Source organism: Neodiprion fabricii, chromosome 2, assembly GCF_021155785.1.
Source record: "Neodiprion fabricii isolate iyNeoFabr1 chromosome 2, iyNeoFabr1.1, whole genome shotgun sequence".
NCBI classification, from domain to species: Eukaryota; Metazoa; Arthropoda; class Insecta; order Hymenoptera; family Diprionidae; genus Neodiprion; species Neodiprion fabricii.
This window is the reverse complement of record NC_060240.1, coordinates 37,836,792-37,858,097: the sequence shown is the minus strand read 5'-3', so window position 1 is coordinate 37,858,097 and position 21,306 is coordinate 37,836,792. Positions and strand designations below refer to the sequence as shown.

The 21,306-nt window shown below is 36.8% G+C and overlaps 1 protein-coding gene across 11 annotated transcripts in view; it reads right to left on the bottom strand.

The window, feature by feature from the left end:
- Positions 1–21,306, bottom strand: part of LOC124175972 (histone deacetylase 4) — a 105,545-nt gene that overhangs the window by 51,037 nt on the left and 33,202 nt on the right. For 2 of the 11 annotated variants that reach the window (XM_046556691.1, XM_046556692.1), the window contains exon 1: positions 12,740–12,888. The exons of 7 other annotated variants lie outside the window; for them this stretch is intronic. In XM_046556691.1, the coding sequence (XP_046412647.1) occupies positions 12,740–12,860 (121 nt within the window). In that variant the 5' untranslated portion in view covers positions 12,861–12,888. Of the gene's footprint in view, positions 1–1,956; positions 2,646–12,739; positions 12,889–21,306 lie in introns of those variants that run through there. 2 more of the 11 variants (XM_046556694.1, XM_046556695.1) reach the window with 2 other exon arrangements.

Here is a 21,306-nt window from a genome sequence, read left to right as displayed (position 1 = left end):
GGTAGATTGGGCACTGAAACGTATGCACGTGCAACGTCTTGTATAGAACCCAGTTTGAAATGTTAGAATGATAAATGTTTGCGCTATATTTACGACAATCTGCGCGCACAAAGAATTGCGCAACACCGCGATTCTCTGCACGGCTATCGTCCATATAATCCGCAAGTTTCGACCTCACAGATTAACTTCGCACCTAAAATCTTTGAACAATTTCTTCCATGTAATAATAACAATTATTATTATTGTTATTATTATTATATGTGACATGTACATTTCATTTATATTTCTATATATATATACATGTATATATATATGCATATACATGCATGTATGAATGTATCTTGAACCTTTTGGAGTAGGTGGACGATAACAGGACGTGCGTGTAATTGCGAACAGAAACGTGACAAAAAAAAAAAAAAAAAAAAAAGTGAATAACAATATATATCCATTTTTTTCGATTTTTACCAATTACACCCATCATCCAACAATATTGTGAATCTCGTAGCTGCATGTACAAAGGAAAGAAACTGCCCGAGGTATAAGATACGAGGTACGTACCTTACGTGCACGCAGAGCATTTGTTGAATCTGTCAGATTCGCTGAGAGAAATGTGTTTTCTCTTTGTTTCAAACAATTGTTAATTGATTCGGCAAGACAAAAAAAAAATACCGGTAGTAAAAACAATAATTTGTGACGTCAAGTGATGAAACCACATTTATTTGAATAAACAAAAATATATCCTTCGACGTGTTTGGTAAATTGAACAAATTTTTATTTTGTTTAATTTTGTTTTCGAGCGAGTATATGCATATTCATGATACACCGATGAGAGATCAAAAGATACACGCATTGTACAGCGTAATTCAGTAATCAAATATACATTATATATGTATGATAATATACGCAAGCGTGTGTGTGTATGTGTGTATATATATATATATATATATACACAGGATAATCGAAAGAATGAAGTCGGCTTCTCCGCATCCCAGAAGGGATCCGATATACGTATATATGTACCTGTGTACGAAATTCTATACAACGAGTTTGCTGTACAAAGTGTGCACAGACGATACACGGTTGTTGTTCTTTATGCATATAAACTGGTTATTATACGTACTTTCACAGACACACGCGCGGATACGTACGCAAACAAACGCATGATTTACACGTTTCCATGTAGACAAGTACACGCTGCAACCGGAAGTATAATCATGGCACGTTGGTCCGCACGATAAGTTAACTCCACGTGCGGGGTGAAATTATATCTACGTGCACGTATAACGTACGTATTAGGGTGTTCCTTGTTTGAGGGTAGGATAAAATTTTCATTGGGACGCCCCAAAATTTGTTGGAATTCGTTGAAAACGAAAATAGATGTAAGGTTTCAAGTGTTTTTCTAAGCCCACCGAAAGTTTCAAATGTAAAATACACGTAGTTTTTATATAACCAGTTATTTCGTTTTGTATGACTTTCGTATAAGTTGAGGGAGCGATTTGATAATTGGCAGAGTAATACGCATATGATACAGATCGGAAGCCTGAAAATAGTCTGTTATGTCAGAGAGAGGGATAAGATATACAGATAAAGAAATATTGAAAATATGAAGTTTTACATCTATCTATCTTATCTATATATATATATACAGATAATAAATTTTTATTGCTCTACAGTCCATGTCCATTGATAAAAAATTACTCGAAATTTTTTAACTATATGTGCTTTTTCGCAATTTAATCCTTATATATATATATATATATATATATATAAAAAGCACATTTATCACGATTTATTTGTAATAATAATTTCCAATATTTTTATATAGTATATCACGTAAATAAAAATTTCAAAATCAATCACAAGCAACACGTTGCGAGAATTTTGTTTATTTGTTTCGTTTGTTTGTTCCTTCTTCCTTTCTCTCAGCTGTTAGTCAGTCATATCAACGATACATACCTAAATGATTGGTATGGTGCATATTGTAGGTAGCACCATAGTCCATATATGCCTTTCGTCCTGGACCGTTTTAACGATATATTTATATCCAGGGCAAAATTCGCGCCGTCACCAAGTAACATCCAAACGGCAAAATTATCACGATTTCAAAATCTTTTCTTTTGTTTTTTTTTTTCCTCCAATTATTTATCGATTTTGTTTTACTTATGTTTTCACACTCGATGATTATCGTTATTATTTATGTTTATCGTTATACTAATATCACTTGCACGAAAAATCACACACTATGATATCGCATGTACATATACAATACATGTATATGTGTAATTGTATAAGGGTGCAGATGATGGATTATTGGACAGTATTAATTTGTTATTATTTTTATTTCATCTTTAATTCTCTTTTATCGCGATGTCAGAAATAACGAGAATAACGACAACAACGACGATAACAATAGTAATCCTGCGCACTAAAATCGATTTTAATCGCGAGTTACGAGCGGCTGCGCGATTGTTTTAAAAGAGGTGGACGAAGGTTGCAATTTGTACGTGTACTGTGCAGGTATATTTTCACATTACAGAAACTTACACCAGGCCCGGTGTATTCTGGTTAATAAACGTGCGATCACTGGATACGCGAAAATTCAGCACAGAGATCAGAGGCTCGATCAGGCCGAAACTGGCGGATATCTAGAAAGAGAACAAATAAAAATTCGTTAAACCACAATAAATCTGATCGAGAACCACTAGCTGTATTGCATTCGAGGAAGCCTGTGTATTATTACGCGTGACGCGTACGCGATTGCATTCTGATAACCTCAACCCCTTCAGGGGCTCGTTCTTCGTTTGCACGAGACATAAAAATCATCGGTGAACTGTAGACTTTTGAGCTCGCCATTTTTATCAACGTCAGATTCGGATTCAGCGCGTCAAAAGCCTGCGGGAAAGTATAATTTGGTTTACGCAGGATCTGAACCGGAAGTCAAGTCTTTGACCGCCTGTATTATCGGACTTGCAATTGAATTTGTTCAAGAAAATGACTCGTTGAATAAAAAAAATAAAAAAAAAAAAAATAAAAACATCAAGAACGCTTTCGATCAGGAATTTGATTTCCAATAAGCGAGCCGATAAGGCGACATTTTCTTTTTCAAAGCAATATTTTGAATATTTTGTGACTGCCGTTCGCCATATTCGATCCGGAATTTTGATTTTTCAAACTTTTATACCGGATTCGTAATCAGCGAGATGAAAAACTTCAGAATATGAAATTTGCTTTTAATCCAATGAAAATTGTCTTCTGAGCCAATTTTCTTCTTCTTCTTCTTCAAAAAAAAAAAAAAGAAGCATTTTCGCACATTGATTGTTCGTTAGCAAATTGTTGTGAAATTCTCAAGCCGAAACACCTAGTGAATTACAAAATAAGGTGGCGTATAACAGGAGTCTGAGAAATTTAATTCCTTGCATATCGGTTTAAAAATATTCCCATAACGCTAGAAAAAACTAAAAATAATCTGTCGTTGCGTGTATTCACGTATGCAATACCGTCCCTGAAAGGGTTAAGTACAAAATTTACTTAATATATTTTGATAATATCTCCCCGAATGTTTACATAGCTAGTTAACAAAAATCCGCCTTTTTTCAACTTGTTCTTTTTTTTTTTCATTCCGCTTGTCCAGAAAACTGTCGCGTTTAGAAATAATTATCGTGAAACAATCGCGAAAGTATAAGTTTTCACCTGTTCGCGCACAGTGTTCGCGCACGCGAATCCCTACGCATGCCTATATTGTCAAATTTGGTGCCCTAACCTTCGTGCGAGTCAAGGTTACAAAGCACAAATCATTTTTATAGGTTGTTTCTTTTTTACAACACACACACACACACACGCACGAACGCGCGTATATGCAAAAAAAAAAAAAAAAAAAAAGAAATAAGTCGTTAAAGATTTTGAAATAAAGTTGTCAGCACCGTGACATCTGCGGCTTGTAGCTCGACATCTTGCTTACGCAAGAAAGATGAAGAAGATTACGAAAATGAGAAATCAAAGAATTATGACAATATGATTATTTTACATATACAATATATAACATATCTATATGAAAAAAAAAACATAAACGACTATTTCTTCTATTCCGTCTGTTACACTCGGCGCCCTGCGAGAATGAATATTGTCGGAACAACGGCATGGCGAGCAAATAATTATACTGCGTATATTTGTGTGAGTAAACGAAGTAAGGAACAAACAAACAAACTAACTAACTAACCAACGAACGAAATAACAAACTTTGTTACAGTTAGAAGAGAGATCTGGCAAAGAGCAAAGACCAGCCAGCTAGCGCCGGCAGCGTTGACGCATCAAAACGCGCGTATACGAGTTCTACGAAGAGTATCGTTATCAGCTGATAATAATTGAGTACTTATACACGCAACGTGTACAAGGGACCAACCGTCGGGCAAACGAGCATGAAACACGCGGTTCAACTGTACGTGTATTCGTACTACGTAGGTATAATAATATGTACAAAGCAGAATTGGAAGAAACTCGCTACCAAGTCGCTGGTGCGTTGCGGTATGTATAAATAAACAACTGCAATTGTACATTCGAGGGATAGAAATACAGCTCAGATAGGTGATAACGAAGCAGGTGAAACAGGGAGATTAGAAAAACAATTTTTTCGCGATGCTTTTCGTCAACGTGAAAAGGGATAAGAATATGCGAAAAGAAAGAATGAAAAATATTCTCGTATACAAATATGCATCGAAAATTCGGCCTGTACAAATTTGAGTTACATATTTTTTACCGCAATCTCGTTATCAAGTCAAGTCGAATATTTTACCAATGACTCCAGAATGCAACAAATTATATGAATCTAGTGCCGACGGATAGAAAATTGATCGTATCGTCAGCGATCGTAAGATTCGTTTCGATTTTTTAAAGTCGTTCTATTGAAGAGTGCTGTTAAAAAATTTGAAAACGAGGCATGAATTTTTTTATTCTTCCTTTTATTTTCGTGGCAAAAGTATTCTTACATTCGCCATAGTATAAGGAGATGAGAGAATCGATCGTGTTCGATAACGGATGCTTAATTGCCTGTACAACGTACATATACCAACTCGACTTTTTATTTATTTATTTGTTTTTTTTTATCCTCTCGGATCTGTTCCATAATTGGTTAAACAGTATTACTACTTTAAAGGTACGCTATCTGAATTTTTTTTCAGATTTTTTAATTTACTCCTTTCGTAAATGGTTTCTTTTTCCCCCGAAACCGGTATATACATATCATGGAAGTTTGAAGTCGGAGAAAACAAAAAGGTTTGACATAAAAAAAAAAAAACTTGTTGACATCATGTCACGTCAACCTCGCAATCATTTTAGTACACGGCTAGTCCTTTGAGAGTCAAATGAAAAAATTAAATTAAAATTAAAAGAAAAAAAAAAATGATCACGCCCGCAAGAATTCCTGCAAGTATTTCCGGTTTCGCCGCGAGTACCGTACGTATGTAACATCACATATCGCTTCGGAGATGGTAAAGAGTGAGAGAGAGAAAAAGGGTCGAAGGTTGGTGCAGGGAGACAGGGAGTGGAGGGGGGGGGGGGGGGGGGGGGGGGCGAGATGGGGGATCATTGACCGTATAACGAATGCTTTGCTGCACCGAGACGACTGGGCTACTAACACACGTCTGACGGACCGCCGCATTCTGCAAACTGTTCCCGTGACGTCGTCGACGTCGCGCTCGACGAACGAGTCTATTTTTCATCTTCTTGCATCATCGGCAATAAATATGCACAACAACAACGACAACGACAATAATATACTTATGAGAAAACGAACGGCGTTGATGGAACATTAGCTATGCGTCGATATTCGTTTGTTCTTTAATTCCCGACTATAACTAGTTATGCGTGATACGTTAAATACACGTAAGGAAGGCAACAGGTGTTTGAAAATAAAATTTGTCTTCCGTTCGTCTGCCTTTGTTGTAGTTACATACACCTCGAGAAAAAAAAGGAATTAAAAAATTAAATTACCATGTAAACAACGATAATGATAATGATAACGATGATAATGATAATGACAATAATGCACGAATCTTAGGCACGTACGCGTGTGTATTACACAACGATAAGTGCAACCTGCGCCATTGTTCGCCGCCTCGGGTAGATTATAATATAGGATACCGGATGCAACTTGTGCATTACTTATGTACATATACGTATGGACGTATGTTCAGCCAGGGTAAAGGTATTATCTCGACGCGATAAAGTACCTACGATGCATAGAGGGGAATGAATCTCTGAACGAACGAACGAACGAACGAACGAACGAATGAATGAATGAATGATAAGCAGCTGTGTATAAGAGACGGTGAAGAAGTACGTCAGCGGTTCGTTTCACTTGGCGAAACATTTCGATGTACGTAGTTTTGTATGTGTATGCGTATTGTATGGACGAATTGCGTACCTTCCGGAAAAAGAAAAAAAAAGAAAAAAAAAGAAAAGAAGAAAAGAAAAAAAAAGTCAGATTCAGAGGATATGCAATTAGTCTAAATTGAATTTTTTATGAGTTAGTAGCACCAACGTTTACTGAAATCTGACGATTACAGGTTATTTTGAAAATTATTACTTTGAAAATAAAATACACGCAATTGAGAATGTAACGGAAAAACGGCGATTTTTAAATCGGGAAATCCACCGTCTTACAGGCAGGGATTAGAGTTGAGATAAAAATTTGCAAAAAAAAAAAAAAAATCAGGGAATTGCCTTTGAATTATTTTTAGTCGATTTGGTAGGTGAATGATAAAAATTTCTTCCCAGCCCTAAATAAAGTATACTCTGGTGTAAATAGAGTATCGATCAATGTTTCAGATTTCAATTCGAGCATCGGAATATTATCGTTCTCATTTCCATCAATTCTTTTCTTCCGCAGATAAACTTACATTTTTTACGGATATACATATATTCTGGATGTGACATTTCACACGACAATATCAATTAATTATTTTTAGATTGCATACATCGAACGCGCGTTCTTTACAGAATGATTCAATATTGATTCTGTACTTCTGTAAAATAATTACAGCGACAGTGGTAATATATAATAATGTATAACAGCTGTTGCGAAATTGAAAATAAACTTAAAGAATTTCGAATGCCGCCCGTTTCTCTCGTTTTCCATGCATACATGTACATACCATACATAACATATATAACATAAGTGTAATATAAATGAATATAGTACACAAGATATTAGGGAGATACGTTTGTGCATTACATACGTTACTATATATACATATATATATAGGTACATATAAATACACACACGTTTAGTCAGCTGAGTTGCTGTAAACAAGCCTTAGAATGTAATAATTTAAAGTTTCTCTAGACGCGCGCGGTCAAGCAACTGAAATTGCGTAATATACTGCCACCGAGTATGTGTAGTAACGAACGGCAGCCTCTGCAATTAGATAGATCTCGGCGATTGCGAATAGTCGCCGTGTTTGAGGAGAGAAAAAGAAATAAGTATGAAATAATACATGTCGCGTGTCTAATGATGAAAATACGTGTACGCCATTATACGACCTTTGACCACGCGCGTAAAGGTAAAATGGCGTAATTTATTTTCTTCTCCCTTTGTATTTGTGTGAAAAATATGATGATACGTTCGGAAGAAAAATTTGGTAATTGAAAAATGCGCCAGCTGCCGGTAAAAAGGTCGTAATTACTGTCGGTTATGCCCTTTCATCGGGAACTAATTACATTTTTCGGTTAATTTTAGTGTTGACAAGCGTTTCGAGTACTTTTGACGCGAGAAATAGCCAAACGAATAAGTAAATAATACGCCCTTTTACCATTTACATCAGACACGCGGTATGCAACATAAATTTACGGCAAACAGTCGGGTGACAAATAAATATTCGTGTTTGAAACGTTGTGCCGAATTCACGAGAAAAAAAAAGTTTAAAAAAAAAAAAAAAAATGAAGGAATGAATAAACCAAACAAATAAACTTCACCAGTTTCGCAATATCGTAAGTCAATTATTGTACGACAATTAATTAATCGAGTGATATCGGGATTTTGTTTAATAACACGAAAATCGACGCACAGACGCGTACAAACTACACTTTGCTTTACGTATATATGGAAAACGAAGGCTAGCGGAAAGCGTGATAAATCGAAAGACGAAAACGAATTGGATACGAGTTGTAAGATGAGTGGAAGAAGCGCGGTAAGCACGACACTCTCATTCATCGTCGTGTAAATTGATCCCGTGACTTAGCACAGCGCTTTAAAGTGGAGAGAACGATTATACTCGAGTGACGTAATCGGAATCACTTTCGATTCACCGCATCAGTCTGCACGGAGGCGGAAACGAGAAGAAGATATCGGAATTTAATATTTTCCACTTTATACGGTCTGTTTTTCATCGAGTTTGTATAATTCAAACAACGAGAAGCGAAGTTCCAAATCAACGACGAGATAGATACTTCTCGGACTGTTTGACGTGTTTCTTTCATTCCTAAGAAAAAATAATTAAATTCTTTTTCATTTGACTTTGACGGTTTAATGATTATACGCAAATATATATTGTTTTTTTTGTTTTTCCCCAAAGTACCGGCATCTTTTACTCTCAATTTTCGCGAAAAAGACACGAAACGAAATTTAAACAGCTAAACAGAAAAAGCAACTCTACGTGACGGAAATCGATCGATCAAACCTTTGATTGCCAGAGTTATAATCGATATGATCGGTGGATCGTTTAACCCGAGGCTGCATCACCGGCGTCATTCCTCCGCCTCTCTTTCTTCTCGCTTCTCTTTTTCGCAGACGTCTCGGATCAGGTATAAGAGAGCCTGCGGTGAGTATATGGAAGTCGCGTACTCCTCGGAACCTGAACCATTAACGGGATGTTGAACTTGGGAGGCAGCACCGCGAGCTAAAAACGCTAACGGCGATTATAATGGTATGCCGAAGATCAAAGGGTTGAAGCCGCTGTTAGGACTTGACGCGAATCTCTCACGCGTTGTTCGCCATATAGGTTAAGTATACGCGTAACGGTATCAAGTAAGTATAATAATGATACAAGCGGGATGCGAGATTTGAGGGAATCTTTACTATTCTTTCTAGGCTTTACTCGTGCGTCATACGTTCTGCAAACCGTGATATTGAAATTCCCTAAGATCTTCCAAATTTTTCACCATTATTCAATTACACGCTCTCTGATCCCTTGAATATTTTTCAACAATTTTCTTTCAAGGTATACCCGCGAGATTTATTTTACTATCCTGACAATATTTTATTTTTTTTTGTATCCACTCTCGTTTATCACCCCAGAATACGCACGTTGACATTTACACGGTGAGGATTTCGATGGTGGTTTAGGGTTTGGGAAACAAAAAAAAAAAAGAAAAGATTATTCAACAAATTTCTTATTACACGTAATTAAATTAATACACGTGAGTAAATTTCCTTGCAAATATTCCAGCGACGTTGTATGCGGTTGGCGCACACATGCATGAATAATAAGGATTTGCAGATACGCGTTACGCTTTTACAACTATCGTACGTACGTGTAGTAAAGTATCGTACCTGTAATACCTGCACGCCCTGTGTCATAAGGTGGGTATTACTATGTCATGTACAACCGATGACTGCAAGGAGGTGGGGACAAAGACAGACGTACATTACGTTTGCATAATAAATACATAACACGGGCCCCGCAAACTTTCTGCCCTGATACACGGTCAGTCTTACACAAGTATAACATGTATCATACGTATGGTACGTTATACACAGAACATGACGTGGTTGGTGCCATGCCGGCTGCAATTTGGTGGCGATAAAATACCCGCTGCTGCTTGGAGCTGATCGCGAATGCGAATTCCTCTGTGAAATTTTCTTACAGAGCGTTGTCTGTTTTTAATCGCAATCGTCGTTTCGCGGAATTTGATAAAACTTTCGTGACAAACGGTGGAAGAGGAAAACCGATGAGAGAGCAAAAAAAAAAAAAAAAATAGAAAAAAATATTCTTTATATCAACGCATTTGTAAATAATATCTTAACAACGACGACAAAACATACGGGAGAGTGACGGAGAAGAGGGGGGGAAAAAAAAAATCGATCATCAATTTTTTACAACAACGGATTGTAAAGGTGTGACATAATACGTTTGATACGGTTGCTCGCTTCTGTACGTACACGTGTACGTACGTGACGTACGTTGTCAACATGCATATATTTATATGCCTGGTTGGAAGATAGATTCTCGAATATAAATTATGCGACAGGTACACACAATATAAATGTGTAATCATTTTTCAAGTTGTAAGACCTAAAGAACGCGCGCGCGATTTGTGAAAGAAAATGCGATAAAGCTATTACAGTGTGACTAAGCGTTTCTGTGGTAATTTATGCTCAACAATATTATACTTGATACGTAGATAAATTAAAATTCGTCATTCCCGGTGAAAATTAGAAAGAACAAAAAAAAAAAAATAGTACAGACAACGTATTCCAAGTAAATGCGTTACGTCAAATTCTGCGGACATAAAAAGAGAATGAAAAAAAAAAGAACAATCTGAACTGTCGTATGAAATTTTTATTCTGCAGTAATTTACAATTGAATACAAGGATAGGGAGGAGTAAACTTTGAAGTAAAGTCATTTAATCGATTGATCAAACCGGCTGATGAAATGGCGTAAAACTTGAAAATGAAAGTGAAAGATTAGAAAAGGAAAAAAAAAAAAAAATACAATCCAAGAAAAATGAAGGAAAATACTTGTCATTTGAATTCAGAATCAGCAATTTATTCGGAGAATAATTAAAAAAAAAAACAAAAAAAAACCTCGCAACTCGCCAGTTGTTCCATAAAACTTTACGTTTTTGAGGAGCAGGAGTACAACGAAATAAGTATTGGTTTAACTAGGTGAAAACCCGAAGGGGAACGTTTCCCTCGAGAGGGAAGTAACAGGCACACCAAAATAAACACAGGCATCAGGGATGCTTATCGCCTCGGCGTCCTACTCTCGCAACTACATATATACGTGATATAACTTACGTACATGGCAAGGTCAGGGTTTTATCCCGCCCAAAATAAAAAACGAAACAGTTTAAAAACACACAATTCACCGCCCGATGTGCAGTGAGAAACGTTTCTCCGTTATTTTTATTTATTTTTATTTAATATTATTATTAACCCAGGAAACTTTTTCAACAGAAGCGTAAGATTTGAAATGATAAAATATACGAAGAGATAAAAAATTTCGTAGCGCATATCGGTACAGTTGGAAAGTTCGTTTCTGGATATAAAATTGAGTCCAAAACTCGTACGAGTATAAGATATAAAAAATTAAAGCCCACCATTCTTCGGAACGCTTCGATTAAATTCCAACTTTAGAACAAAATTCCCCAATTTCTTGTAATATTAGGTCAAAATCAGACTCGTGCGTTTAAAATCGTTATAAATATAGCGACGCCAAGGGCAACGATCAACAAACTTGAAATTCCATAGTGTATAAAACACCGGAGTTTAAAAGCCGGACGTAAGCGTGCGCCTAAGGTCAAGGATCGCGTTTGCCTAACATGCGTGAAAATGCGTGAAAATGCGTGAAAATGCGTGTGCGAAAAGAAATAATAAATGAAATTGTATACAAATAGCCAAAAATGGAAGATCTAAACCGGTGGTTTCGACATTTGGACTCGTTGAAGTGAGAAAAATACGCTGCATGACAAGCGCGAGGCATTGCAGAAGTATCGAATACGACAAGCTGTAATCGGAGGTGTAAGACAAAATTTTGCAAGCAGCGCTTCGTGCCAAGATATATGAAAAATTGCGTTACTGCAGGTTTGTAACTCAAGCTTTCGGAGAAAATGAACTGTCACCATTTTTTCGCGGTAGAAGAAAAGCATTCTTCATCGTCGATACGATTTTCAAGTTTAGCTTCCAAGAAAGTTGACTTGAAAAATTTTCATTCGCGTATCGTACAATTTGTTAAATTCAATAACATTCGCCAAATTCCGTACAAAAATTAGCCACGAATCAAGCAAACCTTGACTTGCATCGTATTGTTAGAAATAAAAATCAGTTTACTTTAGTCAATTTTTTATAAATATTAAACGTTTCCTATTTGTACCAAATATAAAACTCATTCGTATGAAAACTATCCGAGCCAATGTTTATCAAACACAAGGTTGAAGTTAGTAACGTCAACGTAACGAAACATCTCGGGGAAAAAAACATTACCGTGCAATTTTTCAAATGACTTTCAAGGAGTTTGCTTTTAAAAATACGAGCACGTTTTGTTTATCATGGTTTATAAAATTTCAGATGATCCTCAAGTTGCGAAGTAACGAGTTCTCCTAAACACGTGCATCGTTAAAGTAACGTTACCAACTTCATCCTCGTTATTAAATAACATTAAATTTTGTCCTTCGTAGCAGGTTTTGTTTTGTTTTTTTTTTTCTTTAATTATTTTCCGCCAAGTACTGGTCAGTCAATCGCAAATTAGACCGCTCGAATTGCAAAGAGACAGTTTTTTGAAACAATTGAACACCGAAGCACTCGGACGTATTTTCAACAATTCGACATTCCCTTCCCATCCACCATTCGGCAGAATTTCCGTATCCCGGACAAGCGGAAATAAGTGAAAATCGTGCGTACGCGTGTGATGGCAGGAGATAATAATAACAATAATAACAATTATAATAATAATAAAAAGAATAACCGTCAAAATATACAACGTAAAAGAATTCACCAAATAATTCACAAAGTGAAAATCAACTCACTGATAATTATGCGGGATAATGTGAAAAGATTCCTCAGGATTCCACATCCGCGTCCGATTAAAATTAACAAAATCCGTACGACACGACGTATCGAATCAGGTAAAAACAATACATCGTACATATATATACTTCATACATATGTGTTTGTATATATATATATATATATATATATATATATATATATATATATATATATATATATATATATATATATATATATATATATATATATATATATGAAACGTATACATATATAGCACATCCGTTCACTGCGTTCCGTCGAACCAAAACCAAAAAAGTGTAAATTGTTTCGAGTAATATGTTACAGGATAGATGATTAGAGAAAAAATAAATAAAAAAAAAAATCAATACCAACAACAAGAAAACAAACCGTTCCAACACACTACACACGTATCAACGAACGTATAAAACAAGCCCGACGAAACACGGGATGAGAAAACCGACCACTTTTCCCTGGCATTTCCTGCCACCTTACTTGCGATATTCCTACTCGATATTTTAAGGCGACGCGACGCGACGCGACGTGACGTAACGCAACGCAACGCAACGCAACGCGACCGAGCCGACGTAGAAGGCGTACAATCGCGAACTGATGTCGGATTGTTTCCTCCTTCGCGGCCGTAAGCGAGAGCCGAGAGCGCAGCCAGTCAGCGACGTCGTCTCATGGCGTCTTCTGGCGTCGACTTTACGAACGAGATTTATTTATAGCGCGAGTACTGTTTGTCCACCTCCTTGCCCCTCCCTCTCCTCCTCTCGCCGCCTCTCGCTTTTCCTTCCGTAGGTACCAACCTACCTGGGTACCCACTCTCGATGCGCTCTGCTAACTTCGATTAAATTTTACACTCGTAACACGTAACGATGCACGCTCGGTGGTTTCGTAATTTTACTTTAATTTCTTCTTTTTTTTTTTATCCACAAATGAAAAAACCATCGACAATAAGAACGGAAGATCAAGAACTGCGAGAGATTCAAACGATACGGATCTGATATAATTATAGAACGACGTCGGAAAATATTCAGTTGTATAATAATAATAATAACAGCAACAACAAAAACGCACGTACGCGTGTATAATATTGTTTACTCGTTTGTTGGTTACCCGAGGCGTCAATAATTACGCAGCCAGCATCGCGGTGGTATAATTTTTGCAATAATTATATATTGTTCGTATTTATTAACCTGAATTATGATATGTATGAATATACATGTACATATAACGTATGTACCAAAGTCTCGACGTGACAAGAGAGCCCCTGCGGTAACAGATTCCAGAAATAGCGCATACATTACACGGCGACCGACCGACCTCCGTTTTACATTGTTTTTTTATTTAAAGAATTATACATTGTAGCCTACGCACGACGAATATTATATTTCAGTAATAACAACGTTGAACACGGGTATGTATGTATACGTATAATATGTATAATGTATAACAGATATAATTATCACAATTTTCCGATCGCGTATCTTGATACGCGAGTTGTCATTTGTGTTGTGTTCTTTTTCTTTTTCTTTTTTGTTTTTTCTTTGCCGTTGTAACGCAGCGTAATATTTTTCGATGAAATCTATTTCTTAAAAACGAAATCACACCGGCGTCGAATAACGATGTATTATTAATAATTGCGAGCGAACGAGAAATTTTAAAGTTGCGAGTTAAATCGTAGGTAGTGCGGTAGAGTTGACGGTTAAGTGTGAAATTGAAAATGATAAAAACACACAAGAGGCAAGATGTCGGCGCTCGGTCGACCTTATCAGCGTTGACATACATACATTTTCTCTGCTCTACCGCACCGGTTAGATCCGGTCAGCTGGACCAAATGCCGGGGAATGTAAAGAAGCGTAATTACACCTAATCGCGATATAAGCGAAACACGTATCCGTACGTACGTGACACGTATATTGCAATATGCGTTGTACCCGGCTTACATGTTCTGTGATAATAATTTATAACAAGGAGAACTATCAGCTCTCAAATTAAATACTTTTCGCGATTAAAAAGTCCGCCGTCGTGTATTGAAAACATAACATATCAAAAGTAACAAAATGAGGAAAAAACCGAATCGCAATCGGGTTAGAACGCTTTCAAAATATGTCGAAACTCGCCGCGTATGTATTACATATACATGTGTAATACGAGCTTCGAAATATTTTCAAACATACATATACGCATGTATATTTTATACAATCATTCGATACACTTATCGTAACGTAATGAAATCGTATAACAAATCGTTTCCCAAAGGTGAATAATCTTATTAATTATACCACACCGAACGATATATACAAATCCAAGTAAATACCTAGTCTTTTTTTTTTTTTTTTTCTTCACTTCTAAATCGCTCAACGTTACAAATTATTACGATCTGGGTCTACGTCGGAATAGGAAAATGAGCAAAAAAAAAAAGAAAAAAAAAAACCTGCATCGCGTATATGTTTTATCATATGTTCAAATCCAATGTTTTCCAAAGAATAAAAAAATTTCTTCGCAGCGGCACTTTTTTTCGTTCTCCGCTTCGCGCGCGGCTGAGCAGCGACGTTTTATCCGAAGCCTATTATACTCCGAGTAGGCAAAGTGCGTCTCGACGCCGTTCGACGCCGGTTTAGTTCCGCGGCAGCCTTCCCGGTTTCCCCGCTGCTAGGCCGACCGCTAACAGGTGGTTACTACTGCTGATCTCAACCACTGCTCGACTACTCGTCTCCGCTCGGTTCCTAGTCCTCTCTACCCACCGGCCAAGGAATGCCGGTCAACGATGCGTCCGACCGACTCTGCCGCCCTCCAAACGTTGGCGACAATTTTTAATTTATCGGCTGATTGAGCGGTAACTTAATGAGGGGGGGGGGAGCTTGTTTGGTTTTTTTTTTTTTTTTTGTTCATTTTAAAGATACCGAAAGCACTTGGAGGAATATCAGTCCGAGGGCTTTTTTTTTATCTACAATTTCAAGAATATTTCACAATTTTATTTACCGAAATTAATAACAAAATTGCGGCATGGCGGATATAAGTAGCGAATGACTCTGAAATCGAGGGTTTTTTGCGGTGGCGAATCCCCCGACATCACTCTTTCAACTTGTAACGGATAAAACGAATTTTTACGAGTTAAAAACGTCGTTTCGGGTTCGAGCGAGAAGTCCGAGCGTTGAAAATAAAAAAATTTTTACTCACAAATATACGCGATTATGAACTAAAAAAAAACTTCATTTTCCACCATAAAATTTCTGAAAAAAAAATTCGGTATTGAAATTCAAAAAATCTAACTAGAGGTCGAATCGGTAAACAAGTTTTAAAGATTGTGTGAAAATTTCAAGTCAATCGGATGAAAATTAACCGAGGAATCTGCGTCACTGAATTGAAAACGTGGTTGTTAGCTACTTATATGCGTCATGCCGCAATTTTCTTACCAACTTCAATGAAAAAATTGTCAATAATAAATCTCTGAAACTCAAATAGCTACAAGTGTTTTCATTTTCTTTAAAAAAAAAAATTTCAAAAATAAGTATGATCTTACACCAACAAACTCCCCCCCCCCCTGCCCCTCGTCATATTTTCAACTAACAATAAGATCATGTGGTTCTTCTGGGTATTTCGTAGAGTGATATTTTACGACAGAAAATTTAGAATAAATATTTGGAAAATTTCACTCCTGTACGAAAAATATGAAAGAAGAAAATTTTTTTTTTTACCTTCAAGGTAAAATATGAATACTGTCAGAATGACAGACGCGTTTTTCATTTCCTAAGGAATCACATTTATACATCACATTATTTTACGTAACACGGTGTAAACGAATCAAACGTCGAAGTAATTTTTATTTCCGTGTAAAGTGTTTCTAATGAAAGAAAGGGAGATAAAGAGATCCGAGACTTTGATCCCTACGCAATTCTTATAATAACGTCTGATTAATTTTATCTAATTATTAATCTGACAATGAGATTTACTTCGGTGGGCGACAAGTTTCTTTAATTTGAAATTTTAACTACAACACTATAAACTATCTGAGACTCTCTTTCGATTGTTTATCCTTTTGATTGTTTATCTCACTATTATTTATTGTATTACATAATTAACTCACAATACACAGTTCGTAACAATTATTACATGCGGCTGTTTTTATTTTTCTTTCTAAACAATTCTTTAACAGAAAGGAGAAAAATATGAATCTTGGTACAATATATCGTTTATGTTAACATGCCAAGAAAATTAAAATGTGTAACAAAAATTAAAAAAAAAAAAAATGCGTACGAAAAATTCTGTACAATAATTCATGCAATAACAATAGTTTCAATCCCTCCGACTATTTCGCATTCTGCGCAACTGCAACACTTAATACACTCCTTCAAATCACATATACGTATTCAGGTTTAGATACATACATATATATATACCTATATACACACACATCTGTCCAATAATGAGATTTCGTTGGAATTGCGTCGTAAGCTTTTCTCGCAGTTCCTGCAGCCGACGATGCAACTATCCATAACAACCCCCAACCCTAGTCGATTATCCGTTAAGTTTTAATTAACCCCCGTAAGGAAGGTAGGCAATTTCTATACCGTTATCATCATCGTCGTCATCATCGTCCGCCGCCCCTGAAAGCTCGCTCAACCAGCCGAGTTGGCACAAGCCGCTAAAAATAAAGCCAAGGTCAGGTATTTTCCCTTCACTTCCCTCCTCCTTTGCCCTCCTATCATTCATCGATCCGTCGTACTTGATGCTATTAGACGCGCACACGTACGCACATTTATAATATATATTACACTGTGTTGTATAGTCATGCAAAGGAAGTGGGTTTAAAAAAAAAAAAAAAACAATTATATCCAAACACACCTTATTACGCCGCATCAGGATGCGAACAGTTAGACGATTGTGAAAAGATGGCGTTGAATATTCCGCTCTATTTTCTCAACGCGAGTTTTATACTCCCACTTACATTCGGCAATAAGGATTTTAAATCGCTTCTTCGACTCATCCGATCGAACTTCAAGTGTTACACTTTCGCACACGCACACTTAATATTCACGTAACTACATATCAGAGAGTCGAAGTCCGTACCTGTATATAAATACGAGATAGAACCGATGACGAATAATCCGACATTATTTCCACGGTGAAATTAAAAAATTGTCAATCAATTCGTTCTCGGACAATATATGTATAGTCTATAGGTATGCAGATACTCTGCATGAGTCACATGTCTGTTATTATCTATAACCGCATGTTATTTATAGAATACCGGATTATACAACGATGAAAATCTTGAAAAGCCGTGTGTAATCCGCGTGTAAGGAATTGGGACTAACCATGAGTAAAAAGAATTTGCAAATCGACGACAATACCGACTTTGCCATCTGCATGGCAAGCCTCCTTCTCCTCCTGCTCTTATAGAAGGCTTGTACGTACGCATTATACTGTAGCTTATTGTTAGTAACAGGATGTGCAATTTCCTGCAATTCTCCGATGCTTTCACGCTACCTTTTATATATATATATTATATATATATGGAAAAATTGCCATATACATTTATATATAGTATTATACGGCAACAAATAGAGTGAGACACGTGATTATCATTGTGATATTTATATACACTCTAAGTAGTCACTCGGCGCATGTTTTATCCTCAACTATACATATACGTATACTCACCCGCCAACTTGCAAAATGCAGCAAGGGCTCACCGTCTGCAGTTTTCTTCGGTATTTATGGTAGCTACAACTGGTAGGAAGAGGGAGAGAGAAGAAATGGAGAAAGGAAGAAAGAAGGGCAACGAAGCAAAACCAAATAAAACAGAATGTGTTGGGAAAAAAAGAACGGAGAAAGGAAATAAAGTGAAGAGAACCGACGTCACTAACCTGAAACAAAAGAGAACGAGTGGTTAATACGCGTGTACGAGCGGTGGTTGAAAAACGATTAACGAAGGTTCGCAAAACTCGAAATAAAAAAAAAAATAAAAAAAAATAAAAAAAAAAAAGAACAGCAAAAATACGACAAAAACGCGAAACTTTCCGCAGTCGTTACTTGCGGTATAAAAACGAAACCGGGTACGCACGCACGTTCATGGTTGCTAATTTTAATGCACATTTAGTATTACTGCGAAGAAGTACGCCGTACTTCAACTTGTATGTTATATGCGGTTCGGGGCACAGTCGTAAATTTATCAATCTACATACATATTGTAGAACGCACATATTGTACTATATCGCGCTAACGCAACGCGAATTGTACCTATCGTTTCTTTTTACGAGAGCGTCGAAAAGCTTTTCGAAACTTTGCACACACGAATGCACACGGGGTCTTTTAACCAATCGCATTGTCAGCCAGGATTAATTACACGATCATTTTATTTTCTGCAAATCAAACACGTGCGCGCAAGTCGTGTTTATTCACCTTATTTTGCAGGTTATAATCTTTGCCCATTCGCAGGATACGCGATGAGAAAATTTTATCAATTTACTGGATTTCCAATCCCCACCAACCGGGAGGCCGTTTCATCGTGCTAACCGATTGAAAATATGGCAAATTCAATGTTCGTTGAAGATCGAATTATGCAATGAAGAAACGAAAACAATCTAATAAATTATTTTTCCAATAAAATGGTCAGTAGATAATTGCTGGCAGTGCAGGTATATAGGAGCAAAAAAAAAAAAAAGAAACGAAAGGAAATAGAATAAATCAAAAACGAGATTGATTACTCGATTCCACGGTAATTTACATGCCGTACGTATGTTCAAGAAATCCATTACAACGTGAGAATCAATCATAGCGTTAAAGTAAAATAAAATAAAAACCTTGGACAAAATCGAAAAATAAAAACAAAGAGCAGGTCTTTTTCCTTGTATTCCACATATGTAATAAATACACGTAACGCATACGGATGCATACGCGCAAAAAGAACGAGAAAAACAAAAGAAAAAGGAAGCAATGAATGAGAATGGAATGAGATCGGATCCTGTACATTTAATAACTCCTATTAATTTAGCCAATTCCAATTTTAAACCGTGAACATCTCGAGAACGGTGATAGATACGGCAAAAATAGCAATAACTCGGGGTCAGTTGGAGGGGGAAATTGCAAATATATATATATGTGTATATAAAGGCCGAGCGTATTACGCGTTCCTCGCGGATCGTGAAAAACAATGGCAGATCACGAGAGTGCGGATTATTTATAAAACGTAATTTGTGTAATCGTCGAAAGAAGAAAAGAAGGAACGACGAGGAGGAGGTTGTGCAACGCGATTATCCGCCGGGATTCTCCGACTTGTTCCAACTGCGCATTACGCACGCACACAAACGCGCAAACGCAGGGTAACGTAATAGATGACGTGGGTATAAACGTAGAGGCGAGAAGAGGGAGGAGAGGACGGACCGATGTTCAAAGCGCAACCCGATGGGGGGGATGGAAATATTCCAGAAATTATATCGAAATTATATCATTGCGCAATACCGCCGATTACATCGACGCCGTTACCGAAACAATGTACATACGTAACGATATTGACCTGTCGGCTGTTATACGTAACGAACGCATGGATATACCTATCGCATATACCTCGTTACCTACACGTTATCCACGCGTGTGTGCAAGTATTAACAATGCACAAAATACCTACGCGTAAACAATCGTGGACAGCCTCCGGAGCTCTGGCGTGTAATAACGAAACGTATTTAACGATAAGTACAATAACGTCAGCTCCGCGAACTTTGCCCCGTTTTTTTCTCTCTCTCTCTCCGCGTCTCCCTCGCTTTGATTGTTTCTCGTTTTCTTCTCGATATAATATATCAATCAAGGCTAATTTGCGTAACCCGGAGCCCGATTACAGATATACAGATATATACACTATGCATATATGTATACAGGTATAAGTATAATAAATACGAGTATAAGGTACGCGTACAGAGAAAGAAGAAACCGGCCCCTCCTCGTGCTGGATGAAATCTATTCTCGGACTAGTTACGTGTCCATTCATTTTACATATAATTAACTTGTACGCAATTAAGATAAATATATTAAATCACGAACCGTTTATTACCGAATATATTATACGTGGTATACGTTGCACGTAGTTGGAGAGTTTTTTTAAATTAGATGGAAAATAAAATGTGAGAAATACCGCGGCGCTCTTTAACGTACACGTTATTCCCGAGTCATACACACACAGGTACGCAATTATTTTCAATTTCTAAATAATACAGTGAAAAATAAACAACCCGAAAGAGATTCAATAGAAAAGAAAATACCCCGCGAACTAGGAGTAACGAGATAAAGAAAAACTTTAAAACAAATAACCGTCTCTCCAGATATTGTCGAGAGATTCTCAGCGTGAGGCGGTCGCGATAATTATAAATACGAACCCTTTTTAACGCCGAACCGTTCTATTTTCAAAACCAAACCGTCGCTATAACTACAACCATATATTGCATTCCATTATTATACACTAGGTACGTATTGCGATCGGTGACGAATTTTCTGTATCAAAAGAGATTTGAAAAAAAAGAAAAAAAATAATACAATTTAGTTAGCTGTTAAACAATTGTTTTTA